At 44.6% G+C, this 21,078-nt stretch overlaps 2 protein-coding genes across 2 annotated transcripts in view; both read left to right on the top strand.

Moving 5' to 3' along the window:
- Positions 1-539: 539 nt before the first annotated feature.
- On the top strand, positions 540-2,003 carry LOC133770572 (collagen alpha-1(I) chain-like). Its single transcript, XM_062206642.1, has 3 exons — positions 540-777; positions 964-1,311; positions 1,870-2,003. The coding sequence occupies exons 1-3, from the start codon at positions 540-542 to the stop codon at positions 1,974-1,976; spliced, it is 693 nt and encodes a 230-aa protein (XP_062062626.1). The 3' UTR covers positions 1,977-2,003.
- FBN1 (fibrillin 1) overlaps positions 1,998-21,078 on the top strand; it is a 259,408-nt gene continuing 240,327 nt past the window's right edge. Inside the window, exon 1 of the mRNA XM_062205862.1 lies at positions 1,998-2,213. Within this exon, the coding sequence (XP_062061846.1) occupies positions 2,050-2,213 (164 nt within the window). The 5' untranslated portion in view covers positions 1,998-2,049. The remainder of the gene's footprint in view (positions 2,214-21,078) is intronic.

The following is a 21,078-nucleotide window of genomic DNA, read 5'->3' as shown; positions in this document are numbered from 1 at the left end:
TGGAGGGTCTCTAGTTCCAGCAGTCAGGGCTCAGGGTGCGACTCCCTGCCCTCCTAAACCGTTAGAAGCTGCAGGCAACACTGGGTTTTAACCATATAAGGATGCCATAAATAGTATAGCTTCCAAAGTCACTAAATTCATTGTATCCATAAAAGGATGCCATAAATATTATATCTTCCCAAGTTACTAAATTCATTGCATACCCCGGAAAAGCATAACCCAGAAAAGCATCCGTGTGTGTGTGTGTGTGTGTGTAGGTAATTAGGGTCGTCGAGGGGAACCCCAATCTTAACTGTGGGTCGGCCGAGAGGACCATACCTTTACTACCCCATCCAAATCTCAGGCTCCAATATTCACAGGCCCTTGGTTCAGAATCCTACTCAGACTCCTGGAGCATCTTGGATTCAGCCCCGGGTGGCTTGAAGGCAGCGGCAAAGGAACCACGCCCCGACTGGGCTCCCGATCCAGGGGCAGCCAGCAGCGGCGGAGGCCGAGCCCCCTCCCGGCAGCGCAGCCACCCCTGCAGCTCCTGGCCTTCAATGCGCCCTACTTCAGCCCCCAGGCCTCCGGCCTCTGCTCGGTGCCCGGCCAGAGAGGCGAGGGAGGCGGCGCCCGGGAGGTTCGGGCTGCAGGGACCGGTCCGCTCCGGCCGGGGCCTGCGGGGCCTCCGGGGCCGCGGTCTGCAGAGGCACATTCCTGGTGCAGGTGGCACAGCTTTTGTCGCCGGCGGCTGCCGAGTCACGGGAGACACTAATCTCGGGTGTGGACCTCCCAGCCGTAGAGCGGGCTAAACCGCTGCTTCACCTCGCCGCTTTCCCTCTCTTCCCCACCCCAAGACAAAAAAAAAAAAAAAAAAAAAAAAAGAAAGAAAAAGAAAAAAAAAAAAAAAAAACCCAGACCGGGCAGGACCCGACCCCCTCCGCCCCCTCCGCCTCCTCCCACTGCGCTAATCCTGCGAGCGAGGGAGGCCCCCGCGCCGAGGCGGTGGCTGGCAAAGGGGAGTGGAAAGGGAGGATGGATGGGGCCGCGGGTGGGGTGGGGATGCGGGGGATGGAGGGGGGTGTCATTTCTTTTTCTTTCTTTTTTTAAAAAAAGTATTTCTCTCGCGAGAAACCGCTGCGCGGACGATACTTGAAGAGGTGGGAAAGGAGGGGGCCGCGGGAGCCTCGGCAGAGACTGCGGGTGCAGCCGGCGGACGCGCGGCCACGGCTGGGACGACTGCGGGCGCCGCGGAGAGGAGCAGCAGCGGCCGCTGCCAGGGCCCAGGAGCAGCCTCCGCCGCCCACCCGGAGCCGAGCCGCCGCTTCTCCAGTGGGTGCAGCCAGGGTCTCCACAGGGTCCGGGGGCCCCGGGGCTGGCGATGCCGCCCCCGAGGGCAGGGGCTGGGACAGGGGTGCGGGGCCGTCTCGGAACATCCACAGCTGGCGCTGGCCCTGTCTGACAGCTTCCTGGCCCCGGGCTGCCGGTGCCGGGCTCCGCGTCAGCTGCGGGCGGCCGTGGCAGCGCCCGGAGCTGGCGGGGACGGCGCGGCGGGCTTCCAGCCCCGCGGCTGGGCGGAGGAGCCGGGGCGCCCGAGGCGCGCAGCCGGTGCCAGCGAGCTCGCTCCGGGGCTCCGGGGGCGCTCCGGACGCCGGTGCCGTGCGCGGCGGCGCTTCAGCCCGCGCCCGGGAGGCCGAGGCAGCGCAGGAGCCGCTGCCGCCGGGGGCCCGGGACTTTCCGGCCAGCTGTGCCACAGGCGGCTCCTCTCCTTAGCCTAACTGCGCCACGCGCGGGCGGTGCGCGGGCTGGGCGCGGGCGCGGGAGGCGCGGAGCTGCTGCATCCCGGTGCCTGAGTGTCTCCCCCGCCTCGGGGATGTGTCTCTGTTGCAGCTGGCAGGGGCCGCCCGAAGTGGGAGCAGCGCCTGGAGAAGGCGGGAGCAGCCCGGCCCGAGACGGGGCGGCGGGAGAGCGGGACCCCGGCGGCGCGGGGCGCGTGAGGGCGCAGCGGCGGCCGCAGAGCGAGCCCCGGGCGCGGCAGGAGGCGGCGGGAGCCGGCGGCCGCTCGGCATCATGCGGCGAGGGGGGATGCTGGAGATCGCCCTGGGATTTACCGTGATCCTAGCGTCCTACACGAGCCAGGCGGCGGACGCCAATTTGGAGGCTGGGAATGTGAAGGAAACCAGAGCCAGCCGGGCCAAGAGAAGAGGCGGCGGAGGACACGACGCGCTGAAAGGGTAATGGGACGGGACAGCTTCTGGGGCGCGGGTCTCCCCTTCTCCGGAGTTTTTAAGATCCAGGGCAGCGGGCGCGGCGGAGTGTCCACGGCTGGAGGACCTCCTGGGGACACCTTAGAGGTGCTAGGGTTCCGCAGCCCTCCCCGCCTTGGGACCACCCAGCTCCCCCGCCTTAAGGCTATGGCCCCAGAGGAGACGTCGCGGTTCCAGAGAGTCTTGGGCCCTTGTCGGAGGCAGATTTTTGGGGGGAAGCGAGAAGAGTTTCTTGAGGAAGAAGGGAGGAGCCCATTCCTTCCCTTCAGACTAATGCTGATTGTGTTGAGGAGTAAGTCCTTTTCCTGTGGGCATCTTTTTGCAGATGTTCTGTTTGTTAGGGACCAAGGAGAGAGAAGGGTTCCAGTGAAATATGCATCTGGGGTCTCTGGGCGGTGGGGCCTTCCAGCCATCTGCAAGAGAAGCCCAGCAGGGCAAGGGGTTCTGAGGGCTTGGGGTTGTATGGAGCTCTCCATTCCGCTGCTGAGGCCCGTGGGCGTTTTTAAACACTGCAAAGCCTGTTATGTCCACGCCACTGACCCTTTCACCGGCTTCCCATGCCCCTGCTGCACAGGATGTTTCATTAGGAAAGATTTAAATTAGGCAGATTGGCTTATTATGGTTGATCCGTTTCCCGAGTTGAGGGAAGGTGAGCATACACTTAAAGGTTTTTCAGTTTGAAAGAGAAATCTTTCATTATGAGTTGGTTTAAGTTCAAGTCCCCATAGAAAGACCAGGATGGACTATATAAATGATCCCTTTTATCTCCTTGGAAGTGACTCCTAAATGAACCCAGATGGTAAATACGCAGAGGTTTTGTATTAAATTCTTATAATTCTCATTGATACTCTTTTCCTGAGTGGTCTGTAGTTGGATTGTATGACCTTGGGTGACCAAGTGACAGTGTTGACTCAGATATGTGGTTGAGCATTTTGCTTATTCCTTTTTTTTCTCCCTCCATGGGCTGCATTAATCATGTAGGTGTAGTAAAGTTTGTGTGTTTTTGGCCCAGATGTGAGAAGAAAAAGTACAGTAGACTGAGTCCTGTTCTTCACCAAGGAGAAGGTGATTGTCAGAGCCAAGCACTTAGGCTGTGGTCAAATATGCATGGATTTCTGACCCCAGAAAATAGGTACGGTTGATCCGACTCCATCTTGGCCCTCGTGGGTTCCAACGCTGTTGGGAGTGAGGATTGCTTGTGGTGGTAAGCCTGACCCTGACTTGGGCTCTGTGTCCAAGGTCCATGGCACATCCGGTCAGTGGAATGAAACTTTGATTTGCATCCACTCTGAGAAGGACCGGAGTTAGCCCAGCATGTTTTTTCTCTAAAAATATGTTTCTGCACTATAATATTATGTTAATATCTATTCTTGATGCCATCGTTCCTATAGATAGAGAGAAAGGAAGTAGTGGTTTAATTCTGTGAGAGCAAGTCTGCAGGGAGACATTAGGCCTGACCAGACTTTAGTCTCATCTCCATGTGTTGTCTCCAACCAGCGTGTATCCTTGGGAAGGCAAAAACCTGATGTGAAAACAGAAACTAAGCTTTACTTTGTTACTTAGCAGGCTGCCACATATGCCTTCACATGAGTGCTTATTTCTGTTGGGATTTAGATTTTGTGTGTGTGGTGTATAGAGACACCCCTCTCTGCTTCTCATAAAGTTTCGTCACTAACAGACCTTCTTCTGTTGCAAAGTGTTTGCGAAGCTTTCCTAAAAACATGGTGTTGATAGAATAATAATTATGATTGTTCCTAATTCTTGTGCTATCTATAAGCTTTACACACACACACACACACACACAGTGTACGTGGGGTAAAAATGATTGAGATGAATATACAATTGTAAGTATTTCTTGGAATAAGTGTTTGGTGAAATGGTTAAGATGCTGTCTAGGAAGCCAGCATTCCCTATTGAAGTGCCTGTTGCTGTTTCTTTTTTAAGATTTTATTTATTTATTTGGAAATCAGAAAAAGAGAGAGAGAGAGAGAGAATCTTCCATCTGCTGGTTCACTCCTCAAATGGTTGCAACAGACAAGGCTGGGCCAGGCCAAAATCAGGAGCCAGGAGCTTCTTCTGGGTCTCTCACATGGGTGTAGGGACCCAAGGACTTGGGCTGTTTTCCCCTGCTATCCCAGGTGTGTTAGCAGAGAGCTGGATCGGAAATGGAGCAACCAGGACTCGAACTGGTGCGCATAGAGGATACTGGCACTGCAAGCAGAGGCTTAACCTTCTATACAACAGTGGCAGCCCCAAAGTGCCTGGGTTTGAATCCTGATTCGGCTTCCAATTCCAACTTTCTCCTAATGTACATGCTAGAGGGAGAAGGTCATGGTTCAAGTACTTGGGTCCCTGCCACCATATGTGGGTGATCAAGATTGAATTCCAGGCTCTTAGCTTTTGCCTGGCCCCACCTCAACTGCTGTGGGCATTTGAGGAGTGAACTCACAGATGGAAGGTCTCTCTCGTCTTTCTCTGTCTCTGTCTCCTTTTCAAATAAAAAATGGAAAAAAAAAAAAAACCCACTCTCCTACCTCTCAGACCATTTTCTTTTGTATTTTTCTAGAAATGAACATATATACAGACATAAATATATGTATAAACATGTAATATATTTAGTTAGACATATATATTCTACATAAATACTTGTGTGTGTCCCCTTTAGCATATGACATGCACTGTATGTAATTTTCTGATTCTATAAATCCTTGGTGCGTCCATTTGTTCACTTGTGTGGATCTACCTCATGCATTTCCTTGGCATCCAGAATCCCATGGTGTGGCTGACAGTGTTTCCTAATAAAGTCTTTTTAGATGATATTAACAAGTATCCTTCTACACACCTGTGTGCATGTGCTCACATTTACACGTGATACAAAGTAGTAAAAGCAGAATTGCTAGATCAAACGTTTTCCCAAGGATTTTCAGCAAACACCAATTCAAATGTTGAATTTGAATAACATTTAATTTTTTTCTCTCTGCTTACTGCCATTACACTCTCACATGAATAAGTCTTTTAACCATTCCCTGCTGTATAAATCATCAGGAAAAGCAGTTATGCATTACATTTTTCCAGGTATTGCTTAAAATGTCTATTTTTGCTCATTAAAATATTACCAGCTTGAAAACTAACCTCTTTGACTACAGTAGAAACTGTTTACCGTTTTGTTGGAAATGCCCAGTTTAAGAAGGGAAAATGATTTATAAACTCTGAGTCTGCCTGATGCCCCTTTGGTGGCAGCAACTTTCAGCACCTCACTAGTACTTCCTCTAGTTCAGAGGTGCCTTGGACTCATCTGGGGCCGATGTGCAGTGCTCTGACCTTCTGTTTCTCTCGTGTGGCTGGTGCTATTCTTCCTAAGATACATACCCCTTTCCTGTTGGCTGCCACTTCACAGGGTAGCTACCTGTCTCCTTTCTCTCTCACTGGGTGGGTCTTCCTATGTCTTCCTAAGCTTGTCTTCCTCTCCCCTCATCTTGTTGCAGGTGGTTTTTTTTTTTTTTTTTTCTTTCTCTCTCCCTACTGGGCAGCAGCAGTTGTTCCACAGTGGAAATTTAAGCATCCTCAAGTTTCTTCCCAGCTTTCACTGTATTTTCTTAGAGTAAATCGCCAATTTCTGCTTTTACAGGAAATCCTTTTTTTTAAAAAAAATGGAATGAGTGTGGTCCCCATTCCCTTTGCAAAAAAATTTAATTTTTCTCTATTTTCAAATGAGAATTTTGCAAGTTTCAAAAATATTTCCAAATACTAGATGTATCATAGTTTTCTTTTTTCTGGACGTTGCTTAACATGTGTGAAATGACTTTATGAGAAATAATAAAATCCTGACTTTGTTTGAATTTCAGTTCACAAGAATTCGTCTCAGCTGAATTCTAAACTGTGATTAGACAAAAAGTATGGGAAATAGTCTGATATAAAAACAAACTGTACTTGAAGAGCAATAGTTATGTACCATTTATTTATGATTGCTTTACTGGCGTAGCTTCCAAGTACGGAGATATTACAGTTTCTTGTCAAAGGGAAAGATTCTTTACAGTAAAAGCTCCTTTCTCCAAATATCCAAAGCAATGGGTTGAATCTTCTGTTGCCTGGTTTATAGGCGTATATGAGACCAATTGTACTTCACACAATTTGTCCCCTTGAATGTGCTTCCTTTTGGTCTTTGTTTATTTGTTTATTTTTTCCAGAGGTCATTTTACCAGGAAAAATACACATGGAACAGTTCATACACGGGGCAGATTATGTGATGGCTAAATCCAAGGGAATAATTACACAGAAGTCTGTTATTAAAATAAAGAGCTTTAACAGGGAACACAGGAAAGTTCGGTAGACCTTATACAGTCCATTTTACATTACAAACAGGACTTAAATCATATGGGCTGTAATGTGGTTTATCTTTGTATTTATTGAAAAGATTAAGCTAATATGTTGGGATACCAGTTAAAAAAGATATCCTTAAATAGAAGATCTGTAAATAAGAAGGTAGGACAATACATTTGTATATGTGACTTATTTTGTAACACGTAGGACATAGAGATTGCTTATAAAAATGAGCAAGTTATTGGTAAAAAAAAACAACAACAACAACAACAAAAAACACTGATTAAAACACACATCAACCTAAAGGAAATGAAGTGAGGGTTGATGAAATGGAAGTATAGGGGGCCGGCGCTGTGGCTTAACATGCTAATCCTCCACCTTGCGGCGCCGGCACACCGGGTTCTAGTCCCGGTTGGGGTGCCGGATTCTATCCTGGTTGCCCCTCTTCCAGGCCAGCTCTCTGCTATGGCCCGGGAAGGCAGTGGAGGATGGCCCAAATCCTTGGGTCCTGCACCCACATGGGAGACCAGGAGAAGCACCTGGCTCCTGGCTTCCAATCAGCAAGATGCGCCGACTGCAGCGGCCATTGGAGGGTGAACCAACGGCAAAAAGGAAGACCTTTCTCTCTGTCTCTCTCTCTCACTATCCACTCTGCCTGTCAAAAAAGAAAAAAAAATAAAAATAAAAAGAAAAGGAAGTATAGGGCCGGCGCTGCGGCTCACTAGGCTAATTTTCCACCTGCGGCGCCGGCACCCTGGGTGCTAGTCCCGGTTGGGGCGCCGGTTCAGTTCTGTCCAGGTTGTTCCTCTTCCAGTCCAGCTCTGCTGTGGCCCGGAAGTACAGTGGAGGATAGCCCAAGTGCTTGGGCCCTGCACCCGCATGGGAGACCAGGAGGAAGCTCCTGGTTCCTGACTTCTGATCGGCACAGCGCGCTGGCCGTAACGCACCGGCCGTAGCGGCCACTTGGGGGGCGAATCAACAGAAAAAGGAAGACCTTTCTCTGTCTTTCTCTCTCTCACTATCTAACTCTGCCTGTCCAAAAAAAAAAAAAGGAAGTATAGACATCTCAACACATTTATTTGGAATTTTAAAGAATATTGAATTGCTCCTTTGTTGTCTTATGTGGGAGATACTTTAAGAAATAATATTAACAAATTATTATAATATTCATGAAGTAGGTTGTTGACTTTTTTCTACAATAAGACAGATAATTAGCCTAACTAATTTGGAAATGTTAGCTTTATTTTCAAAGTGAAAATGAAATTTTAAAATGTTTTCTTGAAAGAGAAGTAAACTATTTTAGCAATTTGTTTCTGGAAACTAATCCAGCAAACAAGCTTACTTAAGCAACTTATAATTTTTTTCCCATTGAATTATTTGAGAAAGCTGAAATCAGTAGTCATATAGCAGACGTATAAGATTTTATTGTTTCATGATTGCTAACATTGACTTTACCATTAGATTGTAAAATTAACAAAGGTAAGAATTCTATCATAAGCATTTTACCACTAGCACATCATCACATTCCAAAAGAGTTAATTAATTCAGGAAGTCTTAATCAAATGCCAACCTGAACTTAATTTTTTGGAATGCCAGAGACCAGTAGCCCATACCCTGACAGGGCTTAGCAGTTAGTAGGAGAATTGGAAACCAGGAGTCCACAGAAAAGTGGCAAAGTGTAGGGCATATATGATTAAGCCAAAACAAATAGAGACACTCCTTGACTTACCATGGGTTACCTCCCAATAAACTCCTTGTAAGTTGAAAATATTGTAAGTTAAAAATGTGTTTAATATACCTATGCTGCTAAGCATCATAGCTTAGCAATGCTGAAAATTGTAGAGACAGGGTTGTCTACCCTCGTGATCTCTCAGTTGATTAGGAGCTGAGGCTCACTGCCTCTGTCCAGCATTGTGAGGCATATCATACAGCATATCTCTCGCCTGGGAAAAGATCTAAATAAAAATTTGAGGTGTAGTTTCTATTGAATGTTTATCACTTTTGCACCATCGTAGAGTGGAAAAACCCTGAGTTCAACTGTAGTAAGTCAGGGACCATCTGTAAGAATTGTGGCTGGGGTAGGTGACATTTAGATGTTTGTATGTCAGGTACTGCTGTAAGTGGTTTACATATGATAACATATCCAATCTTCACAACCTCTCGGTGGGCTGGTTCCCTCTATTAACTTCCTTTTACAGATGTGGAAGCTGAGGTACACAGAGGTTAAGTTCTTAAGACAAAACATTAATATTAAATTTTATTTCTCCATTAATTTTAGTTATGGTTTTGGTTTTTCATTCCACTGGACAAAAATGCAAGACTAAGACATTGGTAAAATTCCAGTTAAAATTCTTAATATTTTTTCTTGCTGGTTCACATATCCTAAGTATACTTAATCACACAGTGTTATTTACTCAAATAAGAAAATGTTCTCTACCATTTCAGCAAAGACATTAATAAAAGACAGAATCACAGAATTTCAGACTTGGAGGGATCTTGGAGGGCATATGGATTATGTTTTAATATTATACCTTGAGCTTTTACGGAAGGTGGTAGATAAGTATTATGGCCTCCTCCTTCTGCACTGTCTGGGGCTCTGATCTGAAGGCATTAATGGCTCATTTCATATAGAATCTCTTGCTCTCACATCTCATTTGAGAAATTTCTGTCAAAAGACCTGGAGAGTTGCAAGCGGTGTTTTTCTTTCCAGGGAAACAATTATATACCTTAAATCCCTACCATTAAGACAAGTTATTTAATTCTTTCTGTTCCATTTTTTGCCTTGGTTGTTTGCCAGTTTTTTATATTAAAATGTAGCGATAAGCCGGCACTGTGGCTCAACAAGCTAATCCTCCACCTAGCGGCGCCGGCACAGCGGGTTCTAGTCCCGGTCAGGGCGCCAGATTCTGTCCCGGCTGCCCCTCTTCCAGGCCAGCTCTCTGCTGTGGCCAGGGAGTGCAGTGGAGGATGGCCCAAGTGCTTGGGCCCTGCACCCCATGGGAGACCAGGAGAAGCACCTGGCTCCTGCCATCGGATCAGTGCGGTGCGCCGGCCGCAGTGCGGCGGCCGCGGCGGCCATTGGAGGGTGAACCAACGGCAAAGGGGCAAAGGAAGACCTTTCTCTCTGTCTCTCTCTCTCACTGTCCACTCTGCCTGTCAAAAAAAAAAAGTAGCGATAATAGTGAAGCTTGATAAAATATCAAGCTCTGCTATATTAATTATCGCATGTTACAAATATTAACTTCTTTATAACAACTCCCTTGTGAAGGAGCTTAAATTTATTTACCCACTTAACAGATGAGGAAACAGAGGAATGCAGAGTTTTGATAATTGCCCCAATTATATAAACTAGTAACAGCTGGAGTTGGAAATCTATTTCATAGTTGGTGCTCCTCGCCAATATATCTTACTGCTTCTCAATTATGATAAATCATATGGCTAGTAAGCTGCTTTTGAGAGCTTCATCTCCCCCGAATCTTCTCTCACCCAACATTGATTGAAGGCAGATTCTTTTAGAAGCCAGTGGTGGGGCCGGCACAGTGGCTCAGTTGGTTAATCCTCTGCCTGCAGCGCCGGTATTCTATATGGGCACCAGGTTCTAGTCCTGGTTGTTCCTCTTCCAGTCCAGCTCTCTGCTGTGGCCCGGGAAGGCAGTGGAGGATGGCCCAAGTGTTTGGGTCCCTGCGCCAGCTTGGGAGACCAGGAGGAAGCATCTGGCTCCTGGCTTCAGATCGGCTTAGCTCTGGCCGTAGCGGCCATTTGGGGATTTGGGGGATGAACCAATGGCAGGAAGACCTATCTCTCTGTCTTTCTCTCTCACTCTCTCACTGTCTAACTCTATCTGTAAAAAAAAATAAAAAATAAAAAAATAAAAGAAGCCAGTGGCATTGTAGGAATAGGATTAATCAGAAAAATCTCTACAGTGAGAGTCCATCAGTGGTTGGCAAGCTTTGGATGTTTGGATGAAGCCAACTGATTTTGAAAATAAAGTTCTATTGAAACAAAGCCATAACCCATTAGTTTAGTTTATGTATTATCTATGGCTACTTTCAGACCACAGCAGCAGAGTAGAGTAGTTGTGATAGAGTCAGTATGGCTACAAACTGAAATATTTATTACATGGTCCTTTCAAAAAAAAATTTGCCTGCTTCCAATCTATGTGGTGAAAAATGACTGTGTACTAGGGCTGAGAACTCTTGTTTATTTTTACTTATCTCCAAGGATACCTAGGAACTGGCCACATAATATGTGTTCAATAGAAAATTTTTGATTGATGATCTCTAACCAATTTTGATTGGTTGGTTAAGGTTGATTACATAAATTAGATTTGGAGGAAGTGAAGGAGAAAAAAATAAAGGAAAATTTTGAGTGAAAAGGCATGTCGTGAATAGTATGAAGTCTTTGGTATCATAGGCCATTGAGCTCAATGGCCAGGATTTGCACTGCAGGGCTCTAAGCTATGCAGTTCTTAGTACAATCTACAAAAGCAGTGCCCCTGGAGTGTCCAGTTTGTAACCTTGTGAGCCTGTACACAGTAACATTGTGAGGGAGGGACGAAGGGAAACACGACATTACTGATGGCTGTGGAAAGTAAGCATAGGGAGCTATTAAAGAATTCTAAGCTGGGAACACTGTCAGATCTGTGGCAGACATGTGAGAGGTTCTGAGTTGCTAAGGAGACTAGAGGTAGGGAAATTTGGGAGGCTAACAAAGGAGTCACAGTGAGACTGAATGATGATCTAGGAGGCAAAGGCAGTGAAGGTGGTGAAGAGACAAGGGAATCAAATAATTCAAAAGTCATCCGAGAGCAAGGACTGAGAAGGTTGTGGCAAATAAGGCAGGGGAGGCGCCTAGATTACTCCCACCTCCATATATATTAAAATTTATATGCATAAAAAGAATGTGGCACCATTATTGAGACATTAAAGAGAAACAAGGTCATTTCTGGGCCCTCTACCACAATGAAGCAAGCTATTTTCATTTGTGAATGTCTAGATTATCTTAATGCTATGTAACAAATTTCCCCAAACTTAAAACAGCAATTGTGGTATAAAACAACAATTTTGTTATTTCTCATGGTTCAGTGGGTCAGGAATTTAGACTGGGCACAGTGGGGAATCTTGTCTCTGTGCCCCACGATGTCTGTTGGGCTGGAATGAGCAATATGGTTTCTTTATGCATGTGTCTCTCTGTGACTGTGGACTGGCGCCAGCAGCCCTGTTTACTTTGGTGTGGTTTATCTAAATGCATGGATGGAGGAGGGTAAGAAAAGAAGCAAAGAGCCACTTGTCTGGGTCTCCTGGGGGACCTTCCAGGTTTTAAAATTCTCTCTCGTGCAGTCTTCTGTCTGGGCCTGTCAACCTAGGGATGGAGACATTGTTGTTTCCAAATGGGGAAACTGAACCCCAGATGCAGCGACTCAAGGTGAGTGTCTGTTGGGACTAGATCCTGCACAATAGCCTCCTGACCCCTGGTCACATGCTTTCACAGCAGGGATGGCTGGCTGGGCGTGAGTGGGTTCCTGTGTTTCCACTGTGGACTGGGTTCCTCCCTTCTACATGCAGCCTCAGACTGTCTCCTTCCTCACGTGGCCTCTGTGTGGTCTTTCCAGCAGTGTGGCCACACTTTGTATGAGTCTGTGGCAGCTCAAGATCTCTGAGGAGCGGAATGGTGGAAGTTACTGGACTTTCTTTAAACTTAGTCTGAAATTCTGTCCAAGTCATAGACTTTGCTCAGATCCGAGGACCGGGGCTAACAGACTCCACCTTCTGATGTGAGGAGCAGCCTGTGTCTGCAGGGAGGGGCTGGCATGGGAAACCAGCTACCACAGCACCACAGCGGGGCAGTGGTTCTTTGCGATGGATAGTCTGCTACTCTAAGTTTAATTCTCCCTTGACTGGTTGGCTTAGTTCCTGGAGGATACTTCGGTGTATTTTGCTGCTATGCCCTCAGAATGCAAAGTGCTGCATGAATAACGTGCATGTTCTGCTAGATTCACGTTAAGGCATTGTCCGTGGTTCCACATTTAAAGAACTCACAATCATCAAGAACAAGATTGAAGTTCCTGATAAAGCAAACATGTTTTTCTTACTTGACTATATGAATTGTATGATCCCTAACTTTTCTCTTTAAAAAATTTCATCATAGTTTTATTTATTTGAAAGGCAGAGAGAGAGAGAGAAAGAGAGAGAGGTATCTCCTGGCCGGCGCCACAGCTCACTAGGCTAATCCTCCGCCTGTGGCGCCGGCACACCAGGTTCTAGTCCCGGTCGGGCTGCCGGATTCTGCCCCGGTTGCCCCTCTTTCAGGCCAGCTCTCTGCTGTGGCCCGGGAGTGCAGTGGAGGATGGCCCAAGTCCCAGGAACCAGGAACTCGGTCCAGGTCTCCCATGTAGGTATCAGGGACACAGCATGTGAACCACCATACACTGCCTCCTGGAGTGTGCATTAGCAGGAAGCTGGAATAGGGAGCACAGCCCAGTTCAACCCAGGCACTCTAGTACAGACATGGGTGTATCAAGCAGTGTCTGAACTGCTATGCCAAATGTCCACCTCTCAGTGACAAATTAAATGCATAATCACTCTAACTTATTGACTTAGGTATTAATTTTTATTTATAGCTCCATTTTTATATATCTGTAGGTGCAGTCTACCTCAAAAAAGGTTTTTATTGCCGACTGAAGTTTATATACAATCAATAAAAATAGGCTTGTGATTTTCAATAGAATTGATGTTGTAAATGGCTAAACTATTATTTTGTCATACACGGAGTATCCACATTAATAATAGAATAAAATTAGATGAGGAATATAGTTAAATTTGGGTTGGGGCTGTCCTATACTGTATCAGATTCTAATTTTAAGTTTCTTGTGACTTTGCTGCTTTCTCAAGTGGCTTTGTTTTGGCTGAAGCTAACACTGAGTGTATTTATTCAGTTCTCTCAGAGCGGAAGGGAGAGAGGAAAATTCCCTATCTCCACCATTCCCAGCCGAAGATGTATTCCAGACAGCAAGCAGGCACAGGATGGGAGAAGTGCCCCATTAGACAAGTGATTTGGTTCAGTGTTTTGAAGGGTTGTGAATTCCTAGACCATCAGTCATACTTACATTCAAATATAAGTACCCAAACACATCCAGAGTCCAAATATAGTAAACCACTTTATGATGTTGGTCTTGGGAGACGGGAGTCATGTCGGCCCTCTGCACACATTGTCTGCTGTCAAGTTTCATGGTTTTGAACAGGAGTATGACAGTATCTCTACTAGTAAGCAGGCAGGCTTTGGTTTTGTTTCTTCTCATTCTTCTTCTTTTTCATGACCATTATTTTCCTTTTCTTTCCACTTCTTCACTCTCATCTTTTTAAAAGTCATTTCATGAGCTGAGCTACAAATAAAACAGGGAGAACAGAAATATCAAAAGTTAAAACATTCAGAAAGATGAATTCTAAGTAAAATGTAAAATTTTTACATGGAAGGCTTGAGGTGTGAAAAGAAAGAAAGAAAGAAAAAAACAAGGATACATTTTTAGTTAGGGAAGGGCAGGGGAAAGGCAGAGGGAGGTCAGGGAGAGAATGGGGAGAACGTTCAGGAGTGGACTCCTGTCAGTCAGTAGACTTGGGAGGGACTGAGCAGGTGTTGGGTTTTGACAACTCCCTCATTCCTGGCAGTGTGGGTACCAGGCAACCTGTGGCCTTAACCAGCCTCTTTAGGGGAACAGCAAGCTTTTGGAGGAGAGTCAGGGAATGAAAGACAGACAGATGTTTGGATGCCAGAAAAGATTCCTGTAAAGTCATTTAGAGGAATGCAGTGGAAAAGCAGGTTCATCCATCATTTATTATGCACCTGCGTATGGTGCTATGTAAAGTTTGCTGCATTCTCCCTCCTCATAGGTAATGGTTAATTACATACAGTTTGCTCTGTCTGTTCAGAGCTAATTCATAAGACAGTGAAATCAGAGACTAATAGGTTTGTGCCTTTGCTGAATAACTTCAAAAAACTAGGGTTATTTAGAATCTTTTTGCAATGACATCATGACTCTCAAAGTTTATTCCATAGTCAAACCATCCATCTTTACAAAATATTACAAATCAGAGTTATAGTAGGGCTGATCTTAGAAATTTATACTTGCCGAAACTGAGGCCCAGGAAAAGTCCATTTAAGATGCCTTCATGGTGCTGTTTTTCTTCTCTGCTTCATAGATGAGGAAGGTCACTGGGTGGCAAGAGCTGGCTTAAGTAGAAATGTGCTGTTGGGTGGATGGCAGACTCCAGCTCCTCTTTGTGTTCATAACCTGGAGCAGCTGACGAGTATCTGTGGTCCTCCACTATGCTTGCAATAGGCAAACCTCCAGTATAATGTAGGCTTGGGTTTTTTTGTTTTTGTTTTTGTTTTTTTTTTCATAGTTTGGCCCTAGTATGATGCAGAGATGCTGTGCACTGGAGTTTCAGACCCTCAGTGCTACCCTGCAGTCACTGGAAACTTCCAAATGAGGTGGGGTTGGGTGGGGTGGGGCTTTTTGAGGGAGATCTTTGCCAGCGAGGGTAGCAGTAAGGAGGTTGGAGAAAGAGCAGTGGGAATGTTATCTGAGAGTCTGAAGGGTATACCCTTTATGGCATTCCCCCATCACCTTACACATACACTCACACTTTGAATTGGCAGCTAAAGGGTCCTGTCCTGGGATGTGGCAAGGAAATTTTAAATCTGTGAATAAGCTGTGTGTCTTGCTTTACAAGTTGCTGACTCAGGTATCCAAACTACTAATTTATACATTTGTGTTCCATGTAATGAGCATGCCAATGAAGAAAACATTTCTTGAGTTCTTGTCTTCTGTATCATCTCTCCTAATAATCTGGTCTAACATCTGCTTAATCCAAGTCGCAGTTATTTATTGAGTGTGAGCTGTGTTTGAATTGGACCAAATTCTTATTTCTCAGAATGGACATGCTGTCCCAAGCCTGTGGATATTGTCTTCTTTCCAGTGATTCTTAGGCAGAACTATCATTTAGAATATTGTTCTCTCCCTTTACTGATGGGGTTAATGTCCTAGATGGTGTGGACAAGTGCTTTGCCCCGAGGGACTTCATGTGCAATGGACTTAATGTGCAACCTTCATGTCGACAAATAGTTTGTAATCTTTCATGGACTGCTGCTGCTTCACAGACCAGAGTTTAGGCCACTGACCTCAACTTTGCAAATTTTATATCCCATTACCACCCTGTGAGCTCTGAACTCCCTAGGGCCACATAGTTGATGTTTTAGCTGGAATCTGAGAAAGTGTCTGAACATTTCCTGAAGAGTTGGCTAGGAGAGATTTGGCAGTTCAGTTATAAAAGCCCAGAGCTAGTGGCTGGGGTATATGCTATAATTACCTCACACTGTTTCCTATTTGAGCCTGTTTGTGGGTAATGGGGTAGAGTGATATTGCGTGTTGGACTGTATTTTAAAGGACCAAGGAATCATTTTCAATGTACGCTAATAACCACTGGCCGTGTTTTCAGGGAGGCCTGGAAACGTGGAGACAGACATACCTGGGAACAAACTCTGGCTCCACCACCTCCTAGGAAGAAACTCTGACAAGTGGGTTAACCTTTCTGAGCCTCAGTTTATTCATTTGTAAATGAGATTATTATACTCATCTTTGTGTATTATCCCAAGACGTAATGAGATGGGGCATTCCAAGTTCCTAGTCTGATGCCTGCCATGTTTAGCTATGCTGCTGAAGATGGTTAGCATGCTGCCATAGGTGAGGAGAGTGAGGGACAGAGTCCTAGAACGGGGCTGACTGTTCATGGCCAATGCAGAAAGTTACATAATTAGCATCTGGATACCACAGAGTTCACGTTCTCATCTTGGAAATGATTATGTTCAGAAACACGGGAAGCAAACTTGAGCTTCAGCAAAAAACTAAGAAAATATAACTTCAATAGAAACAATATATCTGTTCAGAGCTGGTTATACTTAAAGGTAATATGTGGGTGAACTTGAAATTTTAAATTTTCCTTTCCCCAAACCTGGGTTTCCTTTGTAGGGAAATACACTTAGTAAGTATTATTCTTGAGTAAGCTGCCCTCCTAAACTCTTGCAAAGAATCTTTGCCTTTTTAAATTGACAGATTTGGCCAATAGGCTTGTCTACTTCCTGGCAACCATCTTTTTTCTCCGTTCCTCGTGAGACTTTATGAACATGATTTAGATTTTAGGAAATGGGAGGACTGGCCTGCAAACCGCTTTGTTTGGCAGTAGTGCAAAGAGATACCTTGGGAATTAGGACTGTTTTGCTATGAGGTGGTTGGACATGACTGAACTGTGTTTTCATTGCGTCTACTAGACTAAGGATTTGGTTATGATCAGGTGGACAAGGTGAGCACCCAAGCCGCATGACCCTGCCAAGCTCCTGATCTCAGAGGTAAAGAAGCCAGCATCTACACATCAGATCTTGGAGAGAACTCTGGCCTGGCACGATGACCAAAGACATAGGGCACCTCAGATGGCAGGGCTTTTGTACAGTTCTTGTATCCTGTACCTTTCACGCCAATCTTTGGTTAACTGATAGGAAATAAATTCTAAGAAGTTGCAGTTGGTAAGTGTTTTAAATAGGAATGGTTTGAACAGATAATAGATATTTTTCTATTTGCCACTAAAATGTTTTTCAAATTACCTAATGTCTCTCATCCTCTCAAGGTCAATCACACCACCATAAACACAATCAAAGTTTGTGAAAAAGCAAAAATATAAAGTCAAACAAAGAAATCCCAGGTATTCACTGTGTTCTATGAACTCCTAGGAAAAAAAGTCAACCTCAAATAAAATAAACTTTTCTTTTTAAACCCTTGAAAACCATTCAGGAATTTTACAAGAGTATGCGAACCATTTTTTCCTTCTTGCAAGTAATTCCAGCTTAATCTAGACATTGTCGGACATTTGACCACAAGAAACAGGGTTTAATTTGACCTTGGGATGACTCATCTGCTCATTTGCATTTGGACCCTTTCTTGAAGACAGGTTGCTTAACACGCATTCTCACAGTGACGGGTCAGAAACATACCAGGATTCTTTGCTAAATATCTCCTCCTTTTGTTTCATATTTCCCATGACTGTCAGAATTCTTCCATTTGTGTACAGAAAAGCCAAAATTCAACCCTTTTTGCAGACTTGATACAAGTGCATCTCTTGTTAGCTGACGGGTTCATGCTTGTCCTTAAGATGAAATATCATTATGAAAATGAATCACATCAGAAAGTGGTTGTAATACCCAAGGGATCCCATTCCCTGGGTTGACATGCTTAATTATTTTCACAAGTGTGGTTAAGTTATTTGTTCTTGGATTTCTTATCTAGTGGGCATTAACCTTGCTTGATAGCTGCTGGACACTTGAGAGTCACAAAAGCACTTTGGTTAGTTCTTACCTCTTATTTATGTTGGTATACAAGTTGGAATTGGCTGGTTGTTTTCTTTCTTTTTTTTTTTTAAAGATTTATTTGAAAGAGTTACAGAGAGAGAGGTAGAGACAGAGAGAGGTCTTCCGTCCGCTGGTTCACTCCCCAGTTGGCTGCAATGACCGGAGCTGTGCTGATCCAAAGCTAGGAGCCAGGAGCTTCTTCCAGTTCTCCCATATGGGTGCAGGGACCCAAGGACTTGGGCCATCTTCTACTGCTTTCCCAGGCCATAGCAGAGAACTAGATCGGAAGTGGAGCAGCCGGGACTGGAACCTGTGCCCATTTGGGATGCCGGCACTCCAGGCCAGGGCTTTAACCCGCTGTGCCGCAGTGCTGGCCCCAGCTGGTTGTTTTCTGTAAGTTCCCTCTTAGGAATGCTGAGTTGCAAAACAGATATTGGTGGTTCTTCAAGTGGATGAAAAGAAAATAAAAATACGGGATGTAAGAGACTGTGGTTTTCAGGTTAGGGTAAAACAACCTGCTTGTTTTTTAAACTTTTTATTATGGACAATTTCTTTTTTTTTCTTTTATTTAATGAATATAAATTTCCAAAGTACAGCTTATGGATTACAATGGCTCCCCCCCCCCATAACTTCCCTCCCACCCGCAACCCTCCCCTTTCCCGCTTGCTCTCCCCTTCCATTCACATCAAGATTCATTTTCAATTCTCTTTATATACAGAAAATCAGTTTAGTATATGTAAAGTAAAGATTTCAACAGTTTGCCCTCACATAGCAACACAAAGTGAAAAATACTGTTGGAGTACTAGTTATAGCATTAAATAACAGTGTACAGCACATTAATGACAGAGATCCTACATGATATATTTTTAAAAAATTGATTAATTTTCTATGTGATTTCCAATTTAACCCCAAGTTTTTTTTTTCATTTTCAATTATCTTTATATACAGAAGATTGATTCAGTATATACTAAGTAAAGATTTCATCAGTTTGCACCCATACAGAAACACAAAGTGTAAAAATATTGTTTCAGTACTAGCTATATCATTACTTCACATTGGACAACCCATTAAGGACAGATCCCACATGGGACGTAAGTACACAGTGACTCTTGATGTTGATTTAACAATTTAACACTCTTGTTTATGGTGTCAGTAATCTCCCTAGGCGCTAGTCATGAGTTGCCAAGGCTATGGAAGCCTTTAGGGTTCGCCGACTTCGATCTTATTCCGACAGGGGACAGGGTCATAGTCAAAGTGGAAGTTCTCTCCTCCCTTCAGAGAAAGGTACCTCCTACCTTGATGGCCCCGTTCTTTCCACTGGGATCACACTCGCTGAGATCTTTCATTTAGGTCTTCTTCTTCTTCTTCTTCTTCTTTTTTTTTTCCAGAGTGTCTTGGCTTTCCATGCCTAAAATACTCTCATGGGCTCTTCAGCCAGATCCAAATGCCTTAAGGGCTGATTCTGAGGCCAGAGTGCTATTTAGGACATCTGCCTATTATGGACAATTTCAAATACATAAGGTCTTCAAAAAGTTTGTAGAAAATGTATATTATGAAAACTACACTGAAGCAAACATCTTTTAATTCTATTTTCCCATGAACTTTTTGAAGTTCCCTGTTATACAAAACTAGAGAGAATACCGTGAAGCCCCAGCTTCAGCAATTATTAACTAGCGGTCAACCCTTTTTTTCATCTACTTCTTCTCAGATTATTTTGAAGTGGATAGCTGAAAAATAATTTCATTTGTAAACATTGCAATATGGATATCCAAAAGATAAAGACTTTATAAGAAACATAAATATAGCATTTAACATTGACATTAATTTTTAATATAATCAGATATCCAGTGAGTGTTTAAATTACTCTGGTCAGGTCATAAATTCTGTATATTTATTTTTACAGGTCACTCAAATCAGGAACCAAATAAAGCTCATCTTTTACAATTGGTTGATACAGCTCTTAAATATTTTTAGAAATATAGATTATCAGTCTTGGTTAATGTCCTGATGAGCAGGGTTTCCTAATACTGCCTGTTATCAGACTGTGATGAGTTGGGAAGCTTATGTCGGCATGTAAGTCCAGTATGTCACTAGGCACACCCTTTAGCTCAGCTGATTTTTTCCGTAGCAAGACTTTCTTGATGAAGGACACAGTGAGATGATTTACATTCTAGCTTAAGCTCCATTAACTCATTATAGACTGGGACTGTCTAGTAAATGGACCAGCACTGACCAGTCCTTGGACCATACTTGGAGCACACTGTGTAGAGTTTCTCACAGTCTAATAATGCCAGCATTCCCAGTCTGTGGTGCTTCTAATGGTCTTCAGTCCCTGTGTTTCCTGTGATTTATTAGTTAGAGTTAGAAGCTTGATCACCCCAGAATCAACTTTCTTGTCAAGAAGACTTGATAAGTGTATGTTCTTCCATTAAGAGGCACATTATAATTACTAGTCCCTCTTTTGTATTTTTTTAAAGATGTATTTATTTATCTAAAAGTCAGAGTTACACAGAGAGAGGAGGGGGGAGAGAGAGAGGAGAGAGAGAGAGAAGAGAGAGAGAGAGAGAGAGAGAGAGAGAGGTCTTCCATTCGATGGCCCACTCCCCAGCTGGCTGCAATGGCTGGAGCTGTGCCAATTGAAGCCAGGAGCCAGGAGCTTCCTCCTGGTCTCCCACGCGGGTGCAGGGGCCCAAGGACCTGGGCCATTATCCACTGCACTCCCGGGCCACAGCAGAGAGTTGGATCAGAAGTGGAGCAGCCAGGCCTCGAACTGGCGCCCCTGCAGGATGCTGGCACCTCAGGCAGGGCGTTAACCCGCTGCTCCACAGCGCTGGCCCCTCTTTTGTGTTGTTAGCAACCATTGATGGCCATTGCCTAGCTCCATTAACTTACTAGGGTGGCAGAATGCAAATATTTAGATTCTGTCATTTCGTATTTACTTACAAATGCTATGAAGTTTTACATCTAGTTTTGAACTTCCACTCAGTGTTTCACAGCCAGCAGTGTCTGTAATGCTGCTGGGTCTGCTTTTTCTGACCCCCAACTTTGAGAGTTGTGGAAAAATTATTAATACCTAATAGTGAGGATTGAGATGAGATAGGGAATTATGGACAGTTTG

The sequence above is a fragment of the Lepus europaeus genome, chromosome 11 (genome assembly GCF_033115175.1).
Source record: "Lepus europaeus isolate LE1 chromosome 11, mLepTim1.pri, whole genome shotgun sequence".
Taxonomy (NCBI): Eukaryota; Metazoa; Chordata; class Mammalia; order Lagomorpha; family Leporidae; genus Lepus; species Lepus europaeus.
This window is presented reverse-complemented; position numbering and strand designations above follow the sequence as displayed.